The following is a 20698-nucleotide window of genomic DNA, read 5'->3' as shown; positions in this document are numbered from 1 at the left end:
ATCGTTGCAGTTAAATAGTAGTTGCTTAAACATTAGATTTTATGCAAACAAGGTTTTATTGTTACTGTATTAATGTATATCTTATAGTTCATGTGCAATATTATTACTGTTTCACGTGATTTATTCTTTAAGTATAGTATATGTGTTACAAATATATTACTTTTTCTGTGTCTTTGCTGGAATATTGACTTTCTTGCTTTTCTGTCTGCATAATTTAAATATTCAACTACTGAGTATATAAGCGTAGATGAAAAATTGTTTTTGATGCACTTGCCAGTTATATAAATTGTGTATATCATCTATCTTCAGTCATCAACAAAAACAATAATTTCCATGTATGTTGGCTTACTTGTTGTTTGTAGCTTGACATATTAATTGTAATAGTTGTTGCGATTTTGTGTTTGTTTTGCTGAAGGACAATATAGGACAGGATCATATGTAACACATCATCAAAAAGGAGTGAAGGACGTGAACATGTGGATCTCATAGACCCTGATATGAAGACATTACTCTGGTTACAACAATTGGGAGATGTTGCCTGAATTTTTGCTTCATAAGCAAGAAGAAGAAGTGAAGGACTATGCAAATTATCATGCAGCTACTCCCATGTGTTATGTTTACATCTTTATTTCAACAAATAACAAGTTTTAAAGCTGTTTTTGCATTCAATTACTTTTTCCTTGGTGATTTACTATTTTTGGCAGTTGTTTCAAAGTTTGCAATGGCCTGGCAGCAGCTAATCATAGGTATATTAATGCACCTGAAGTACTTTTTAATTACATGGACTATTTCATGTATATTGTGTCAAGCAATTACAAGGTTATATGAAGCATGAGCTACAATATGTAGTGAAAGGTAATATTTTGCTTCACACATTGCCTTTTTTCCATTTGTACTTTCAACATATGGCTTTTATTATTGTTTGATTATGGCTCTTCCTGTTGTTCTCAAAGCATCAAGTTTACTTAAGCCTGGTAACAAATAATGAATTAAATCAATTACCAGTTTGTATTCCCATTGTTGGCACTTTCTTAGTATTTACCTTATGGTGTAAAATGACGCTGTTTGTATGTTGTTTGATTTTTCTCAATGTTTTATCCAACGGTTATTGTATCATACGAAATGCACTTCATTAATTTTAGACAACTTGAATTTCAATTGTACACCTTTGACTCTGTATGTGCAATTATCCATAAGGTTTAGTTTATACATAACCACACACACTTTACTAACATGTATATATAAAACCTTGATGCAGAAAGTGTTTTGATTCTTCTTTTAGCATTGACTTAAAACATATATAAGACTATAAGTATGATACAATTGCAATCTTTCGATATTTAGCAATGTCCCACTACATTATTGAGTTTCTTATCCATTAAATCTGCACTGTATAGTTCCAATCCAACTCGTTTCGCTATTATAAAAAGATGTTTTGTCAACATTGCCTATGTTTTCTTGTTGTCACTGTTGTGGTTATAGGTTAAGCTTAGTGTACTAATTGTAACTAAGTTTAAGACTTCGTATTGGGTGATATACTTCTTCATTAAATAAACAAGTGATTTAATTTTCTTTTCTTTCAGGTATTAGGTGGATAAAAATATTTCTGAATACTTACCTATAAATACTAAATGCATATGACATACTTTCTTCAATCCCATGTTCCGAGATATTGCTGGTATGCAAGCTGTGATGATAGCTATTTGTACTGTGCCATGTACACTACAGTAATGCATTGATAACCTGATAAACAATTTGAACATCAATTTTAAAAGCATAAATTTGTTTTACCAGTTTTTTTTAAGCGTATTGCAACTTAAATGATGCAAATATTTACTTAGATATTCCAGTCACTGCTTAATTGAACTTTTAGAGTCAGCTGAACTAACTCATGTTTATGTTTAACTCTGTGTATGTTAGGTTTTATAAATAGAAACCATGTTTAGTGGTGTCACTGCCACCGAAGCAAAGCATATTGCAAGACTGCCTAAAGCTGATGGCCAAAGAGCGTTAGCTCGTCATTTGCACCTAAGTGATGTTGATCTGGAAGATGACCTGAGACAAGGGTCATTTGTGGATTATCATTATGATGTTTTGCAATTCTCCACCAACCGTGGCATGCCTTGGAAGGAAGTAGCATCCAGTTTGATGTTTGCTCATACGTTTTTCAAGCATCTGGTTGAAGAGAGCTTTTCTGAAGCGGTTCATGCATTGCACAATCTAGCGACCTTATATGTAGAGACAGACAGGCTACGGCTTGATTCCACCAAGAAACTTGTTCAATACATGATGTCTTTTGTGTTGTCTCAGTATAAACTTTATCAGTTTGTGTTTAATCAAGAGCGTGAAGATCAAAGTGTAGCTCTTAGCTTATCTGTTGAAGTCCCAGAAAGCAATGGGGAACTGAAAGAGGCACAGCCACTCCAGCTTTGGGAATATGAACATCGCATGAAAAACATAAAAGGTGATGAGTACAATCTCATGCTAGACATTCAAGCAAAAGAAGAGAAAGTCGCAGAAAAAAGTAAGCAAATTGAAGCTTTTATTGATGAAAAGATTAAAGAAAAAGAAATGGATAGCAAAATTAATCTCAGTCAAGCAGAGTCATTTGTGTCTTCCATAGTTACAGAAAAACTTGATGTGTTGGTCGAAGACACTAATGTAGAGCTCAAAAAAATGAAAAATGCAACTGATATTGCACTTGCTATCAAAGCCATCCCGGTTCCTCCTGGCGTGGAGCAACACCATGCTGTCCTTCCATCTGAAGTTTTAATGAAAGAAAAACACTCTCGAAGAACCTCTGCACGATCTGCTGCCAGCTCACATAAGAGATCTGCAAAAAAGTCACATTAGATTTTTTTCTCTTGCTGTCAAATTTAATTTTGTATTTCATTTTCAAATATATACCAAACTCTCATTGTTTCTTCTATTCTTCGTCATTATTTTTCCACAGATAAAAGTTAAATTGCTAGCTTCAATAAGAGGTCCGCCAGCGCACCAAAAAACAACGCATCAATATTATCTTGAAAATCCAGGTATATGGTCAAAAAAGAAATTTAAAGTATTGTTTTAGAGAAATTAGTTGCAAATTGTCTTACGCTGGATTATGATTCGATCAGAACATGCTGTTACTGAATGTGCATCTTGGCAAAAGGTGACACACAGTTATAATACCATTCTTCAGAAACTGAATATCTTTTTGGTGTAGGCTATTGCAAAGTATTCAACAATTTTATTTTCATTCATAAAGAAACATACGCTTTTAACAAAAGCTTGTGTTCTGTACAATACACCACATAAATTTGATTCTACTTAATTTTAACTTCGATGCACTTTGGCGAAACAAGGTTTCAAGCTACGTTTTGAGAAAGATTGTTGATTGTCTTAATCACAATATTTCACAACAGCTGATCGTAAAATAACCTCAGTGAAAAGTCTCTATAATTTTTCTATTTTCAGCCAGTTTCATCATCTTTTTGCATTTGTATTTAGTGAATGATTGAATTCTTTTGGTGAATGTTCAAACATCTTATTGTTTCATTTCAGTGAAACGGCTCATCTTTTAAAGATTTTACGTAAACACTTTGTGGCTTTTTCTATTTCTGAATTATATATGTATTTTTGTATGCCTTGCAAAGATGTGGAAAGTATTTTTCTGTTTCGAATTGTATGTCAGTATTCACTGTGAAGCACTTTTACTTTAAAGTTTTTCTGCTTTTTGTGTTTGCTATAAGTTTTTATGTATAGTAGTGTGTGAATTATGATAACACATATGTAGGGAATAATAGGAGATGTTCTACTGGTGCAAATTGAGCTAAACTATCACAAGATGTATACAGTGACAATTTGCTTTTATTCCGACGTTTCGTCAATCAGACACGACTGACTTCTTCAGGGGCTAGACCAGGTAGTGACTACCTGTCTAGCATGGCAAAACACAGGACCATGTTGTTGAAACCAACTAAACACGCAAAATGAAAATTCAACTCTAGACAAAATTATCGTCGTGTCTGATTGACGAAACGTCGGAATAAAAGCAAATTGTCACTGTATACATCTTGTGATAGTTTAGCTCAATTTGCACCAGTAGAACATCTCCTATTATTTAATTTAATGCCTGGTGAACAGCCTCATTCAATTTTCAACATATGTAGGGACCTCAGTTATAGCCCAGCTCAGCCACTTTGTTCCCATAACCTATTATATAATATCAAAATTTTATATTGTTATGTGTATAGTGATAATGTGCCACCATGGCTCTGCCATCAATACAACCACGTTGGTCACGTTACTGACCCTTGTAAATTGGGTTGTCGCATTATTTAGTTTCACTATGTTTTCAAAATCCAACTGGTGAATGTATGGTGCTGTATACAGTAGATACAATTTCTGTGCTGTGTATTTTGCAACAAATGACATGTCACGTTTTTGTATGTTATTTTAGGTACCGTATGTCCAGATACACATTATTTCAATGATACATTTTCTTTGATCTGTAAATTTAGTATTGTTTGCGAATGAGTAAATATCAGTTTGAAGTTTGTACGGTTTAGTTTGAACAGCAATGAACAGATCAAGAGATGAGAGCAGCAGCAGTGGTGTGTCTGTTGCTTCTAGTAATGGTGGAAAAACGAAACGAAACAAAAATGTTTTGACTAGTAAAGTAAGTACATACTTGCATAGTATCTTTTTTGTCTTAGGCTACCAACTTTAAAGCTGAAAAAAGTTACACTAATTATGCCTTATTCAACATCCACGTCTGCAGACGTTGAATCAATGTAAAAAAAAACGGTTGATTTTCTGTCTGGGATAGTTGCATTTTTGAAGAATAGGCCAATGAATTGTATTTTTTTAACAGCGGCCAAATCCAAACACAGTTGAGACTGTTCGCATGATAATGGAGCAAGAAGGAAGGTCTGCCAGAAATCTTGTATCTTGGAGCATTCCTCTGGACACATACGGTTCAAACAAAGGTGAAAATACTCTTTACACGTCATCTGGGCGAAACCCTCTTGGGAGAGACCATGTGGGCGACGAACCAAGTGGGCGACGGACCATGTGGGCGATGGACAAAGTGGGCGACGGTAGCGAAAGTTTAGCCGTTTGGAACGGTGGTGACCTATATAATTTATCTAGTTGCTTTGCGGCGTCACGGTTTATCGTGAAGCTTAAGAGAAACGATTCAGAAAAAGAGACAAACGAAGACCTCAAAAAGTGGTTGACGTCAGTTATGAACGCTCCTTAACCGTTATCGAAACTTGTCAGTCGCAATACCGATACTGATGGTGCATTTTGTTGAATTATTTTTCGGTATAAGCGACAGGCAGCAGAATCATCCGGCAACCACTGCGAAGTTCTGATTCCGTGTGACTTCAAGCCTTAATATGTAATGACTTTCAGTCACAAGGTGTTCTGTAAACTGCTGATGCGCCTACGCAGCGTCTACTCTAGAGCATTCGGATTAAAAAATATCAGTTGACGTTCAGTAGGCATAAGTCATAATTTTTACGTGGGCACTTAAAATAAAATCATTTACTGCACAGTAATAGCTACTAATTTGCGTGTGGTTAGTACAACAAGCTGTGTCTTCTGCTACTGAACGTCAACTGATATTTTTTAATCCAAATGCTCTAGAGTAGACGCTGCGTAGGCGCATCAGCAGTTTACAGAACACCTTGTGACTGAAAGTCATTACATATTAAGGCTTGAAGTCACACGGAATCAGAACTTCGCAGTGGTTGCCGGATGATTCTGCTGCCTGTCGCTTATACCGAAAAATGTTTCAACAGAATCCAGCATCACCATCGGTATTGCGACTGACAATTTTCGATAATGGTTAATGAGCGTTCATAACTGACGTAACCACTTTTTAGGTCTTCGTTTGTCTCTTTTCTGAGGCGTTTCTCAAGCTTCACGACAAACTGTGACGCCGCAAAGCAACTAGATAAATTATGTAGGTCACCACCGTTCCGAACGGCTAAACGTTCGCTACCGTCGCCCCGGAATGGCCCGTTTCGGCGAGTCCGATTCGGCTAATCCGATTCGGCTAATCCGATTCGGCTAGTCCGATTCGGCGAGAGCCTTTTTCGGCGAGTGCCCTATTCGACGAGTTTTTAAAATTTTATTTTTGAAAGGGAATTATCGGATACCGTAGCCTAACTGTTTTCACATCGTTTTAACGTCGCTGAACGTGCAGAAAGGAATAAAAATAAAATGATTGAACTATTAAATTAAAATTCGTTATGTCAGTTCAGTTGTTTTTATTTCTGACCATCATATCAAAAACAATACACGTCAACATAGCAAAGGTAGAAGCGACAAAACGCGAACGCTAAAACGTGCTTGAAATCGTCATGTCCGTTCAGTTGTTTTTAAGGTGGAAGCGACAAAACGCGAACGTTATAACGTGCTTGTGACTAGGGGTGTTCAATTTCGATTTTCAATTCGATTTCGATTAAGGTGATATTCGAAATTCGTTTTTCGTATCGGACATATTCGAAATTATAGCCGCCCTTTCTGCTGAACGCGGTTGAAAGTAACTCGAGTGGCGCGAAATCTGTCTTGTCACATTTTGCAAGCGAAAAAATACTTCGACGCATGCGCATCGTCGATCACGTGACTATCACACGCTCTCGCGGGTCCAACGGCCAGTCCTACACCAGGGATGCCAGGTTGGCATTTTTAATGCCAAATTTCCCTCAAGAATGAAGATAGCTAAGTTGTGCAATAGCAGAAAGTGTAAGCTGAGCTTTGTCGCAGTTTTATCCATTTTTTACCGAATCCATAGGCGCCTAAGCCGTGGGGGCAGGGCCGTAGCCAGACCGCGGAGCAAGGGGGGGTCAACTTTTTTTAGGGGGGAGGGCCGAAAAAATTTAAATGAGCAAAATCATTATAATTGTAGCTGTTGCTCGAGAATGTTGAGATTTTGCCAAAAGGGGGGGGCGACATTTTTTTCAGGGGGGAAAGGCCCCCCTGGCTACGGCCTGCTTGGGGGCAACTTTTTATGCTGTATTGATACATAAAACAATAGATGAACTAGCGATCGGCAGCAGGAAAACACTTTTTGAATGCAAACCGCAACAGCTTCGCGATAAATAATCACTAGAACGAGTTGCGATGCTACAATCCAACAACAGACAACAAAATCTGTCATTTTTACATTGATTTAATGTCTGCAGACGTTGAATCAATGTAAAAATGACTGATTTTGCTGCCTGGGACATAGCAAAAATCTACCATTTCGTGTCGATTCAATGTCATCAGATGTTGCATACACCCAAAAACAATGTAATTTGCTACGTAGACGGAGTGTGCGTTTAGCTTTATGCGCTTGAAAACATGCTCGATGTCGCTTTCGAGTGGAAACCTCTGCAGTGAAATGTCGCGGCAGTGAATCGCTCGCTGTGAAAATGAACTTGAAGTGTTTGGGATTCCAGCGACCTCGGCTTTAGCGGAGCGATCGTTTTCAAAAGCTGGCCTGACCGTCACGAAGCTGAGATCCCGACTGATGGGTGACCATGTCACTTGTGTTCTTAAACACCAACATGGACCTGGAGCTGTAGACATGAGTTATTTTGTGTTCTTTTTTCGCAATTTTTTATCGCTTTTTTTCGCGTTTTCTAGCGAATTTTCACGTCGTTTCTTTCAATAAAATCACATTTTGCAGTGTGGTGAATAGTTGTGATATTCGAAATCGAAATTCGGAAATCGAAAATAAATTGAATTTCGAATATTCAAGTAATCGAAATTGAACACCCCTACTTGTGACCGAAGTAAGTTATTGAGTTGAAAGAAATTTGGCACGGTCGCAACACCTTCAGAAAAATTTAAGATGTGAAGGGAAAAGAAAAAAAAGAAAATGTTACAAAAAAAAAATCATGTTTATATCTATAAGTTAGTACTTTTGAATAGTTAAAATGATTAATTTGGATCAACAAATGTGTGGACTACAGCTTGGATTGAAAGGAAATTATCGGGTACCGTAGCTACCAGCAAAAATTTGTTCCAAGAACCCAGTTAGCCTAACAGTTCATTTTTACATTGTAGTAACAGAATGAAAAGGCTAACCAAATGTGTGGCCTATCGTTTTTAACGTCGCTAAACGTTGAAATCGTGTAGATAAGAGAACTTTGATGACTAGGATACGTTCCTGAAACTGAGAAACACTCTCAGAAGCCCTTCGATACGTTGCATTTTTAAGATAATGTATTCAGACGTTGAATCAATGTACAAATGAACTGTTAGGCTAAATGGGTTCTTGGAACAAATCCAAGGGCTTCTGTGAATGTTTCCCAGTTTCAACGTATCCTAGTCAGCAAAGTTTTCTACACGATTTCAACGTTTGGCAACGTTAAAATGATGTAAAAACGGCAATTTCTACTGGTCGTGGATAACTAGGCTACGGTACCTGATAATTTCCTTTCAATCCAAGCTGTAGGCCACACATTTGTTGTTCCAAGCTAATCATTTTAACTATTCAAAAGTACTAACTTATAGACATTAAACATGATTTTTTTTGTGACATTTTCTTTTTTTTATTTTTCCTTCATTTCTTAAATTTTTCTGAAGGTGTTGCGACCGTGCCAAATTTCTTTCAACTCAATAACTTATTTCGGTCACAAGCACGTTTTAACGTTCGCGTTTTGTCGCTTCTACCTTTGCTATGTTGACGTGTATTGTTTTTGATATGATGGTCAGAAATAAAAACAACTGAACTGACATAACGAATTTTAATTTAATAGTTCAAACATTTTATTTTTATTCCTTTCTGCACGTTCAGCGACGTTAAAACGATGTGAAAACAGTTAGGCTACGGTATCCGATAATTCCCTTTCAAAAGTAAAATTTCAAAAACTCGTCGAATAGGGCACTCGCCGAAAAAGGCTCTCGCCGAATAGGGAACTCGCCGAATCGGATTAGCCGAATCGGACTCGCCGAATAGTAGCAGACCCCCGTCGCCCAGTTCGACTGTCGTCCAGATGGGCTCGCCCAGATGTCGTGTAGCGAAAATACTATTGCATTGATATGAGCGTATGGCCAATAATATATTCTTTTAACTAAAACTATCTCTCACATTGAACTGTTTTTTTTTTGTAATTCTTTTCATTTAATTAATCTTGCACATGTTATCAGTTGAAGCTTCTATTTTTTACATCATTTGTTTTGCTAAGTACGGTATACCAAATCTTAGCCTTACCTATTACGCTTTGTTTATTGTTATACATTAGAAAATCTTCTGCACTCACGAATTGGTAAGATCTTGGTGCAGTTTGACTTCACTTTCCTCTTATATATCTTCCAGGAAAATGCTACAAATCCAAGCAAAATAACTCACAGAGAAATCAAACTCAGTCATGTGAAAACCTTCTCCCGCAGGACAACCGCATGTCTAACATTCGTGGAAGTAGCCAGCAAAACTTAGGTATGCTTATATAGCTTTAAGTATTATCACCGGCAGAACATAATTTGGTAGCATTTTAACGCACTGTTTGTGTTCGGTATTGTTGAATATATATTCCAAACAGGTGCATTGCTAACATGTAGATGCTACGAAATTAGTTAGGCAATCTTTCATAAACACAAACTGTGTTTAAACAAGCCTCATGTTAGCAAGTCTTTTATTGTTTTGGTTTCGCTTTTGCTTTAAAAATAAACTGCGTATCTGAAACTCACCCAATGACATGTAGTTTTTCCTTCCACCCTAATTTGGTGTGATGAGTCTTGCCCCGCATGTCAATGTTTTTTTTTCATTTAAAAATTAGACAAAAAACGTTTTGTACAGTTGTTAAACTTTCAAGCTTCACTTCATGGTGAGTAACAATACTTGGTTTTATGGGAATAATCATCCTGGACTAGTTTTTCTGTTTCAATGCAGAACAAATTGACAACTTTCTGCTACAGGAACCTTTGTTGAAATTGAAGGTTACTTTTGTTTCCAAAGCTTCATTTTGAAAAAAAAAAAATTAAAACGATAGTTTATTTGTCTTCTTGTTTTGGAAAATTTTGGAATATCAACTTCGTAGTGTTTCAGGCCGTTTTGTGTCTACATTTGTAAAGTAAACAACGATCATGTTGCTAAAAGCGAAACTCAATCTATTTCTAATGTAGTTTCATTCTGTTACTTGCAGGCGAGCGGCCACAGAAAAAATCCATGAACCTTGTCCATCGATCGAACTCGGGTGGTAGAAAGCCAGTCAACATCCGTGCCCGCTACTGGGCTTATCTCTTTGAAAACCTTCGTCGAGCTGTTGACGAAATATATGCCACCTGCGAAGAGGATGCCAGTGTTGTGGAATGCAAGGTTCATGCGTTTTTTTTTATTACATTTGAAAATTGAACATTTCCGGCCGGCAAAACCCGTCCTTTTCACACTGATTTATTGTCTGCAAACATTAAATCAATGTTAAAAGGACGATTTTGATGGCTGTGCACTGAGTGTGCAGGCGTTGTAATTCTTGGGTGCCTGTGAATTTTCAAAATGCTCAAGACATTCTCAAGCATCCTACGAACAGGTTTTTCTCCAGTTTCGTTTTACTTACAGTTACGTAGCGCTTGCATGCAGAAAGAACCGATGAATAAGTGTTGAAAATTACTTAACTCGCTCAGTTGGCACAACTAATGGTCCGTTTTGCTTGTTTGCCAAGAACATTTGCGCTTCTGGTTGTTTACATATTTTGTAGATTTCCTCAAGGCACTCCAAATGTCATGCACATTTGGAAACATTTTTTATGCTTTGTAATAAAATTACCATTTCTTTCCATCAGGAAGTGTTGCTGATGCTGGATAATTACCGACACGATTTCCAAGCACTCATAGAGTGGATTAACCTTCAGGAAAGGTTGGAAAACACTGACCTTCGTGACAGGTAAGCATCTATTCTTTCCTTTGTTTCTGCTACACACTTCATAGTGGCAATCTGTTGGAGTCACTCTGTTGCATTTTTATCGCGTACGACTCACGACTTCACGTCCTTATGCTTTAAGGTCAGCTTATTTGTAAAAGCATTAATGGAAATATTTCCTGGGTATATACATAGCCTACTTACACCAGCAATACAAAAAAATGAGTTTTTATACTATGAGAAGATGTTCCTAGCTGGCAACATTGCAATTATCAAAAGGATTAAAGAATTGGTAATCTTCTGATGTCAAAAGCATTTTTCAATATCATATATTTTATTTTCAGACCAACATCTCTTGCTTGGGAAGTTAGAAAATCCTCCCCTGGTCGTCCTCGCCAAAAGATGGTGCCACGTGGGATCACTCCCAACTCCTCCATCGCATCATCCGGAGCGATGAAAATAAACAGGTGTCTTAACTTTTCAAAGCCTCCCGATGTTGCCAATGCCAGTGCTTCTGCTGTGAATAAAACGTTAATCGGGTGTGTAGTTTAGTTAATTTGCATGCTTTCATCATAGATATCTTACATATAGATATGCAACTCAGCAATCGTGGAATTATCGTCACGCTCGACTGACTTTATGGACATAATCAACAATCAAGGTTGCCAGCTTGGCTATCGTATCTATGATGGGCTATTATTGTACGGTTTGGGCTTGGCGAGTGGTGGCTTTTGAGCTCTTTTGGAATATTTTGTTTGGCGTATATTTCAAGTTTTCACAGAATAGCCTACTATGAAAAATCAAGACAATAATCTTTCTTCACGTAGGTTATGCAACTTCTGTTTCATGATCGTTGGAACTATCATTTAAGCTTATTTCCAGTGACTCATTAAAGCTTGTTGTAGGCAGTTTACAAACCTGAGATAGAGGGGCGCCGGAACGATTTTAGGGTGAGATATACGGTAGCGATAATTGCCAAACATTTTCAGGGGTTGTCGAGGATTTCCAGGGGTTGTCAGGCATTGTAGAGTGGCTACTTTCAGGCATTGTTGGGAATTTCCAGGCATTGTCTAGGATTTCCAGGCATTGTCGATCAATATCAGTGGTTGACAGGTTTGGTAGTCATTAATGACTCATTATGGAACATTTTCAGGCATTGTCGAACATTTTCAGGGATTGTCGAACATTTTCAGGGGTTGTCGAGCATTTTCAATGGTTGTCAGGCATTGTAGAGTAGGCCTACCGTATAGCTACTTTCAGGCATTGTCGGTAATTTCAAGGCATTGTCTAGGATTTCCAGGCATTGTCGATCATTATTAATGGTTGACAGGCTTGTCAACCATTATCAGTCATTGTCCGAAATTTTTAATCGAACATTTTTAGGTGTCAGGGGCTCTCAGGCATTGTAAAGTAGGCGTAGCTAGGGAATGTGCCGCCCGGAGTGGATTCAGATTTTGCCGCCCCTTTAAGAAAAAGCATGTGAAAACAGACCCGGATTTAGGGGGGGGGCAGAGGGTGCAGGTACCCCGGACCCTCCGACTTTTAAAGGGCCCCCCTACGTGAAAAAAATGTGCTTTTTTTTCTTTTTTTCTTTTAGCTTTTGTGGTTTCTGCAAAATACTGTGCAGTGCTGGATTAATGCTACTGTAGACGTCGAGGGGGTGTTTCGCGCCGTAGGCGAATTTTTTTGCACGGGACCCCTGATCTAAAAGTGCCCCGGGCCCCCCATTAGCTAAATCCGGCCCTGTGTGAAAATGAAATGCGTTTTTTATCAGATTATAATCAAAATCAAAAATCGTAGTCTGAAAGTGCCGCCCCCAGACGTGCCGCCCGGAGCGGTCCGCCCCTCCCTCCCCCCCTAGCTACGCCACTGATTGTCGGACATCTTCAGGCATTGTCTAGGATTTTCAGGCATTGTCGAACATATTCAGTGGTTGATAGGTTTGTTAGGCATTGTCGAACGTTTTCTTGGGTTGTCGATCATTACCAGGTTTTGACAGGTTTGTCAGGCATTGTCGATACTTATGATAGCCAGGTCATTTAAACGCTGCTGTGTTTGTGTATACCGTAAATATGTTTACAACCTACGCAAAATAGAAAGGGATCATTCTGCTGCGCATGCAAAGCTGGGAATAAAAATGTATGAAAATGTTCGACAATGCCTGACAAATGTGTCAAAAACCAATAATGATCAACAATGCCTGGAAATCCTAGACAATGCTAGGAAATGCCCAACAATGCCTGAAAGTAGCTTAATCTAGAATGCCTGACTACCCCTAAAAATGTTCGACAATGCCTGACAAACCCCTCAACCACTAATAATGATCAACAATGCCTGGAAATCCTAGACAATGCCTGGAAATTCCCAACAATGCCTGAAAGTAGCCACTCTACAATGCCTGACAACCCCTGGAAATCCTCGACAACCCCTGAAAATGTTCCATAATGACTACCAAACCTGTCGAACACTGATATTGATCGACAATGCCTGGAAATCCTAGACAATGCCTGGAAGTTCCCAACAAATGTCTGAAAGTAGCTACTCTACAATGCCTGACAACACCTGAAAATGCTCGACAATCCCTGAAAATGTTCGACAATGCCTGAAAATGTTCCATAATGACTACCAAACCTGTCGAACACTGATATTGATCGACAATGCCTGGAAATCCTAGATAATGCCTGGAAATTCCCAACAATGCCTGAAAGTAGCTACTCTACAATGCCTGACAACCCCTGAAAATGCTCGACAACCCCTGAATATGTTCGACAATGCCTGAAAATGTTCCATAATGACTACCAAACCTGTCAAACACTGATATTGATCAACAATGCCTGGAAATCCTAGACAATGCCTGGAAATTCCCAACAATGCCTGAAAGTAGCTACTCTACAATGCCTGACAACCCCTGAAAATGCTCGACAACCCCTGAATATGTTCGATAATGCCTGAAAATGATCGACAATGCCTCACAAGCCTGTCAACCACTGATAATGATCGACAATGCCTGGAAATTCTACACAATGCCTAGAAATTCCCAACAATGCCTGAAAGTAGTTAGCCTACTCTACAATAGCTGAAACCCCTGAAAGTGTTCGACAACCCCTGAAAATGCTCCACAACCCCCCAAAAAGCAGACAATGCCCGACAATGCCTGACAATGCCCGACAATGGGTATTTAGAGCCTTAGAGGTACCCTCTGTGACTGTGATTTGTTTTCAATCGCCAGAATCTCCATAAAGCAGTCCATGCGGAACGAGAATGTGACGTCATCACAAGCAATCCATACGTCAACTTGAAAACGAAGAAAGTTTTATTTAAACAAAAACCAAAAAAATATATTAAAAATAAAGTTGTTTTGCTGTGCCAAGTTTGAAGTCAATGCATACAGCCATAGCTACGCTGTTAGCCTTCAAACATCATTACGCACCACTGAGTTGCATATCTATATGTAAGATATCTATGCTTTCATACTGCTTTGCATCTTTAAGCCAGTGGTTTTTTATGCAATCCTTCATAAATTGCTGGATCTATCTCACTCTAATCTTATGCCCTTTCGACATCAATCATTAGTTAAGCTGACCTTGGATTGGGAAGGGGACCACTGTCTTAAGAGCGTTACCAAATTTTCTGAGTTGGTTTCTATTATCTGTTTGGATTTCGATTAAAGTTTGTCTGAATTCGGTCTACATGATACGGAGGGATGTTCATGACTTTTCATGTAGCCTAGCTCACTTCATGTCGTGTTTGTATCTCAATGACATCCCCAAATTTTACTTTGGTTTGCGTAAATGACCGTGACCACTTTCTGTCATACACCATTAAATGGAGCTGGACATTGTCTCTTGATAAGCTTGTGCACTTTGTAGCCGATAGCATTTTGTTCAATCAGTAAAAATGATAGAAAACAAATGTTAGAATTTTTGTAGTGTAGGTTTTAGAGTTACAAGTTGATTCCTAACTCTGGCTAAGTGATTGCACGTTAACAACGCACCAATGTGCTTGCCTTTAGCTTTTGCATGCATAGCAGCCGCTCATGTAGCCTACGCAGTAGTAAGTAGCTTGCAGTTTACAAAGAAGCTGTAGTTTTGTGTAGGTATAATCCTTGCTTGCAGTGATAGGTCACGAGTTCATGCAATCAATGATGTTCCCAGACAACAAAAATGACGGATTTTTTGCTGTCTGGGTTAATATCTCAAACAGTAAATTTGGTCTTTTGTATCGTTTCAACGTGTAGCAACGCCTGTAAAAAGGGCAACTTTCCTGGCTGGTATAAAATTGCCTTTTTCAAAAAATTCTGCAGTTATTTCTTTATGAAATAATAACTGCTGAAGCCTGAACAAGCTTGTCTGATCTGATTGTCATTCATTTAACTTCCTCATGCAATGCGTTCCAGAGCCAGCATGACGAAACCTGAAAGAAGCGTCACTGAGAAGGTGGCTGGCAGCCAAGTCATAGACTCCAGCAAGACTACAACATGGGCTGATAGAGTCAGAGGCGTGAAGCCATCGGTGCCGTTGAAATCACCAGCGAACCCTGCGCCCCAAACTGCTCTACTTGCAAGCAGCAAAGAAACTTTAGAGGAAGAACCTCAGCTCCTTGAAGTTGTGGACGGTTTGTTTTGTTTGCTTATTTTTTTTATTTCATTTTTTCTGGTGTATTCATTGCATGCAAGCAGCAATGAACGTGCCAGCAACAGATTCAACGTCTGCAGACGTTGAATCAATGTAAAAAAACGGTTGATTTGCTGTCTGGGTAATTATTATCATCAACTCATTAGATGATTTTCAAACAGCTTTACAAGAGTTTCTTTTATTTCTTTTGACCGATCAGTTTAGCCAATTCTGTGTAAAAAGCGCGGTTCCTACGTTTGTAAATGTCATGATGCTTTCTGGTGCGGGCGAGTAATGACACGCTTTCACGCATGCGGTTTTACCAAAATAGTATTCCATATTATGAGCTTTGATAAAAAGAATTCTTCAAAAACCCCTTAATCACCGTCACCATGATTAGTATCACTCTTAATTTTTTTGTAAATCTTGTTTTCATTGTAATTGATATTATTATTAGCCTACAAGTAGCAATCGCACAGAAAAGCATGCCAACACCGTTACTTTGAGAGAACCTTACATAGTGGCCGCTGTTTAATTCTGTTTCATTTTTTTGGCAGACGGTGGGGAATGGGAAACTGTGGCTCCACGCAACCGTCAGTCCAAGCATTCCAAATCTTTGAAAAACACATCGGAACTTAAACACTTAGTGCCCGGAACCAAAAAGGAACCTCCGCTATCACATTCCAAGTCCGCCGACTGTAGCATGGCATCCATGGGCCAAGTACCGCACTCGAATTCCCAGGGCAGTGCCGGGTTTGTGAATGTAGTAGTTGACAGGATCATTGGGTCAGGTGGAATGACCAGCCCCGTTTCGAAAGCCGCCGTGGAGTTTTCGGAAAACTGCTTTCACTCTGGAAAGCAAAGTAATACAAATGCTGCAGCAGCTGAGAAAGATTTGTCTGAAAAAATTGAGTTTGCAAGCGAGGAAAGCAAAAACGAGCTCCAAGACTTAGATGCCGCTGAAGCCGATTTCTTTAAAACCGGTGAGTCTTTATTTTGGCATCAACTTTAGTCAACATCATGTACGGGATACGTATTTATAATCTGCAGGTCGCTGCAGCAGACACGGAAATTCTCGAAACATTTCTGATATAGAGTAAATTTCATGAACGGTTCGCCATAACGCAGATTGGCGTGGTGGTCGGCTCGTTATGGTTTGAGATGTAGTCATTTTGATGATGTGGGTTCGATTCCTACTCCTTCCATTCTTTTTTTTTCATCTTTAATTATATCAAACAAAGTTCAAAGGAAGAATCAACTCTCTGGCTGAGTGCTAGAAGGGTCACAATGCTGCAGTCAACTGTTTGATAGGGAAAATTGTTGTATGTTTAAAGTGTCTACCTGTCAAAACGCTCCATCTGCTGCAGCGACCTACGGATTACAAACGCGTACGGCATATACATAACATATTTTGCTGCGTCATCGTATTTCTCACATTTGTTGTGTACGTCGTACAATATTTGATTCACTTTCGTAGTTAGTTCAGTACAATTTTAATAAACTGACCCCTTGGGTGATTCATGGCTAGCTAAAGATACGGCCTGATTTGTCACATTTTGCAGAAATTTATAGTTTTACTAACTTTTGGCGAATGTTTAAATAAATTTTTCTAAAAATTATATTTTTACGCTTTCTTTACTGTTTTCACCAGATGACACAATAGGTTTTAACATCCTCACATGTTGAAAAACAAAGAAAATTTGATTTCGAAGATTTTAGTCAGACTGTTAATTTTTCAATAACGGTCTGATTCAGCGCTTTTTACCTTACTTTTTCTCATTTGCCACTGCTTCCCCAAGGCAACAAAAAGCTGTTATATCATTAAAGGGCGGGAAAACCCAAATTAACTGTTTGCGAGTTTTTTGTTTCAGCGTGATGTCATTGTGTACAACATACGTTTTAGCAAAAAAAAATCCAAATTTTGTAGCCCTCGTCTCGCTAAGGCCGCTTTTGTTTGATACCCGTTTGCGAGGTCTCGCGCGCATCAAGCTGTGACGCTGTTCGCTGTGACGTCACAAGGTGCATATGGTTGTGGCCAAAAGTTTAAGACCAGACTTGATTTATGACGATTTTTGCATTACTTCAAAATACTGCATCAGATATTGTTTCAGTTGCATCATCTTTATGCATCATCTTATATCTGATGCAGTATTTTGAAGTAATGCAAAAATCGTCATAAATCAAGTCTGGTCTTAAACTTTTGGCCACAACTAGAGTTGTAAATGCAAAAAAAAAAACGTGTTTTTTTTCAAAAAAAACTTGGGCCAAAAAAAACACGCGTTTTTTGTTTTTTTTCATATTTTTCTGGAATAGTTGCAAATTTTTTACAATTTGCAGCTTAGTTTCATTATAGTGCTCTTGAAAAACATTAAACTAGTAAAATTGGTTTTATTGGTGTGCTGAAATTCCTAAGTGTGTGTGCTTGGCAGCAGCATATGTTTTTTGCATAGCTCTACGTTGTTTCACTTTCTTTTTCATTCTCAGGCATGTTTGTGGCAGTAGACCTGACAAACATTGAATTAATGCAATTTGATACATGACATAATGTACATGAGTTAATTTCTTTTTCCTATTATGGAAGTGCCCTTTATGGAAGGTAGCCCACGATGTTAGTATACCGGTAGGCCTACTGGTTATTCTTGTACACACTCAATGGGTTGACGAAATTTTGGCAAAAACAAGATGGCAGTATTCAGAACACACATTACTTTGTTTGTGGTAATTTACTAATGCAAGCTATTGCCAATAGCTTGTTTAAACATGTTTTTTAACTGATAGCTTAACAACGATGAATATGCTTTATAAATGTTGAAACAGAAGTATTCTTTTCGTGTGTTGTAAGTTCTTGACACTTTGTCATTGATGCTTCCTGCAGATCATTTGTGACATAATGCAAGAGATCTTATCACTGATATTTTTAGCTGTCAAAAGTAAGTGAATTTGTCAGAAAAGGTTTAGGTTAATGTTCCTTTCAAATGCCCACCACCCATGTTAACTATTGCTAGTAACTACCAACCATGAATGAAGAAAGTTTCTCTTTAAAGTGGAGTTTTTCAGCACTGCTCGCAGTGTTCACATAGTGAATAAATGCTTCATAATACTTTTCCTGACAAGAATAAAGTTTTACCCATATTAGGCTACCGCAATGCAGGATAAAGATACAAAACAAACATCAAAGATGAAAACTTATTTTACTTGGGAACTACGCTGGAGTAAAAAGGAGTGAGAATTGACCTCTTGTCGTTACGCACCAATAAAACCATGATGCGTAACTTTAATTTTTTTTTTTTTTTTTTTTATTGGGTAGAGGAAAGATTGATGAAAAGCTTGGCAAAAACAGAAAAGTGCTAAAGTCTCAAAGTCCTGAAAACTATAGTAGTTCAATTTGGATAGATAAGTGCAACCATACTTCTTTTAAAAATGTCTATGACAGCACAATGGTGTGATTAAGGGAAAACAAACATGACTATGACATCACAATGGAGTATTGAACCTCTTCAGGGAAAATAAAAAACATCAAAATTTTTCCATCTTTCACTACATTTTAATTTTGTGATTTGGGCTAAAAGTTGGGGCTTTAGCACTACACTGCTTTTGCCAAACTTTTCATCAATTTTTCCTCTACCCGTTTAAAAAAAATTTTTTTTTTAAAGTTACGCATCATGGTTTTATTGGTGCATAACGACAAGAGGTTAATTTCTTTTTATCTAAAAAAATAGTTGCCAAAACTTGTTTTAATGTTCATAAACAAATAGCCCACCCCAGAAAACAGGTACCCGGTCAATTGGTCGAAAGACATTTGGTCGACAGTCATTTGGTCGACAGACATTTGGTCGACAGGACGTTTGGTCGACAGACAATTGGTCGACAAGACATTTGGTCGACAGGACATTTGGTCGACAGACATTTGGTCGACAGGACATTTGGTCGACAGACATTTGGTCGACAGGACGTTTGGTCGACAGACATTTGGTCGACAGGACATTTGGTCGACAAGACATTTGGTCGACAGGACATTTGGTCGAAAGGACGATTCATTTTAGGGTTAACTAACCCTAACCTAATCCTAACCCTAACCTTAACCCTAACCTAACCCTAACTCTAACCCAAATGTCCTGTCGACCAAATGTCTTGTCGACCAAATGTCTGTCGACCAAATGTCTTGTCGACCAAATGTCTGTCGACCAAATGTCTTGTCGACCAAATGTCCTGTCGACCAAATGTCCTGTCGACCAAATGTCTGTCGACCAATTGTCTGTCGACCAAATGTCCTGTCGACCAAATGTCTGTCGACCAATTGACTGTCGACCAAATGTCTTTCGACCAATCGACCGGCCACCAGAAAACATGGGGTAGAGCTAAAAATTATCCAAATATGTTGAGCGGTTCTTGAGATATTGCCATTTCTCTATTGCTCCTTATCTATGAAGCCACCTAGTGGCCAAGGTTACTTCACTTATAACTCGAGAACCGTTTGTGTGATTTTCATCAAGTTTGCACCAAATGCACATCAACTGGAACAACCTCTTGACGTTGTACTGGAAAAGGTGTGGAGTGCTGGTCAAAAGTGCCTTTGTTAAGTAGAAAAACAGGACACTGACCACCTGGTCCTAACTTGCCCATTAACCAAAATCCCAGGTGGCTTCAAAACTGTACACGAGTGTGGTACTGCATTTAACAACTGGCTCGACCAAATTACAGACAATACTTGAGATGTGCCAACCATAGGACACTGTTACTGCTATTTGAGACGGTGAGAAATCTTTATGGCTCGTGTGTCGAGACTTGAGATCTACAAAATTGCAATGAAAAAATAGGCCTATACCAGACATTTAGTCTGATTTAAAGTAAGTTATACGAGTTATGAGACTGTTTCTTTGTTGAAAGAGACGCTATTGCAATGAGTTTACGCTAATTGCTGCATATTGTGACATTTAATGTCAAAATAGGTAAAAAAAACAAAAAAACGAATAAAAAACAAAAAAAAACGATAAAAAACAAAAAAAACGAGCTCGTTTTTTTTAAAAACAAAAAAAACCGTTTTTTTACATCTCTAGCCACAACTATATGTACCTTGTGACGTCACAGCGAACAGCATCACAGCTTGATGCGCAACGAGACCTCGCAAACGGGTATCGAACAAAAGCGGCCTTAGCGAGACGAGGGCAACAAAATTTGGATTTTTTTATTGCTAAAACGCATGTTGTACACAATGACATCACGCTGAAACAAAAAACTCGCAAAG

At 38.3% G+C, this 20698-nt stretch overlaps 2 protein-coding genes across 4 annotated transcripts in view; both read left to right on the top strand.

Moving 5' to 3' along the window:
- Nucleotides 1–1796: 1796 nt before the first annotated feature.
- On the top strand, nt 1797–4444 carry LOC145776368 (uncharacterized protein C8orf74 homolog). The gene has a single exon (XM_082587767.1). The coding sequence runs from the start codon at nt 1939–1941 to the stop codon at nt 2851–2853; it is 915 nt and encodes a 304-aa protein (XP_082443893.1). The 5' UTR covers nt 1797–1938; the 3' UTR covers nt 2854–4444.
- Nucleotides 4445–4448: 4 nt separating this feature from the next.
- Nucleotides 4449–20698, top strand: part of LOC145776367 (S phase cyclin A-associated protein in the endoplasmic reticulum-like) — a 50182-nt gene continuing 33932 nt past the window's right edge. For 2 of the 3 annotated variants that reach the window (XM_082587765.1, XM_082587763.1), the window contains exons 1-8: nt 4449–4663; nt 4859–4973; nt 9302–9421; nt 10128–10300; nt 10764–10864; nt 11185–11379; nt 15237–15454; nt 16011–16436. In XM_082587765.1, coding sequence (XP_082443891.1) covers nt 4565–4663; nt 4859–4973; nt 9302–9421; nt 10128–10300; nt 10764–10864; nt 11185–11379; nt 15237–15454; nt 16011–16436 — 1447 coding nt within the window. In that variant the 5' untranslated portion in view covers nt 4449–4564. The remainder of the gene's footprint in view (nt 4664–4858; nt 4974–9301; nt 9422–10127; nt 10301–10763; nt 10865–11184; nt 11380–15236; nt 15455–16010; nt 16437–20698) is intronic. The other variant, XM_082587764.1, reaches the window with a different exon arrangement.

The sequence above is a fragment of the Aplidium turbinatum genome, chromosome 8 (assembly GCF_918807975.1).
Source record: "Aplidium turbinatum chromosome 8, kaAplTurb1.1, whole genome shotgun sequence".
Classification (NCBI taxonomy): Eukaryota; Metazoa; Chordata; class Ascidiacea; order Aplousobranchia; family Polyclinidae; genus Aplidium; species Aplidium turbinatum.
The sequence above is the reverse complement of the archived record's forward strand: the minus strand, read 5'-3'. Positions and strand labels throughout refer to the sequence as shown.

Bases quoted from the DNA above. Each gene is read 5' to 3' on its own strand.
- LOC145776368 (XM_082587767.1), top strand. From the start codon at position 1,939: ATGTTTAGTGGTGTCACTGCCACCGAAGCAAAGCATATTGCAAGACTG.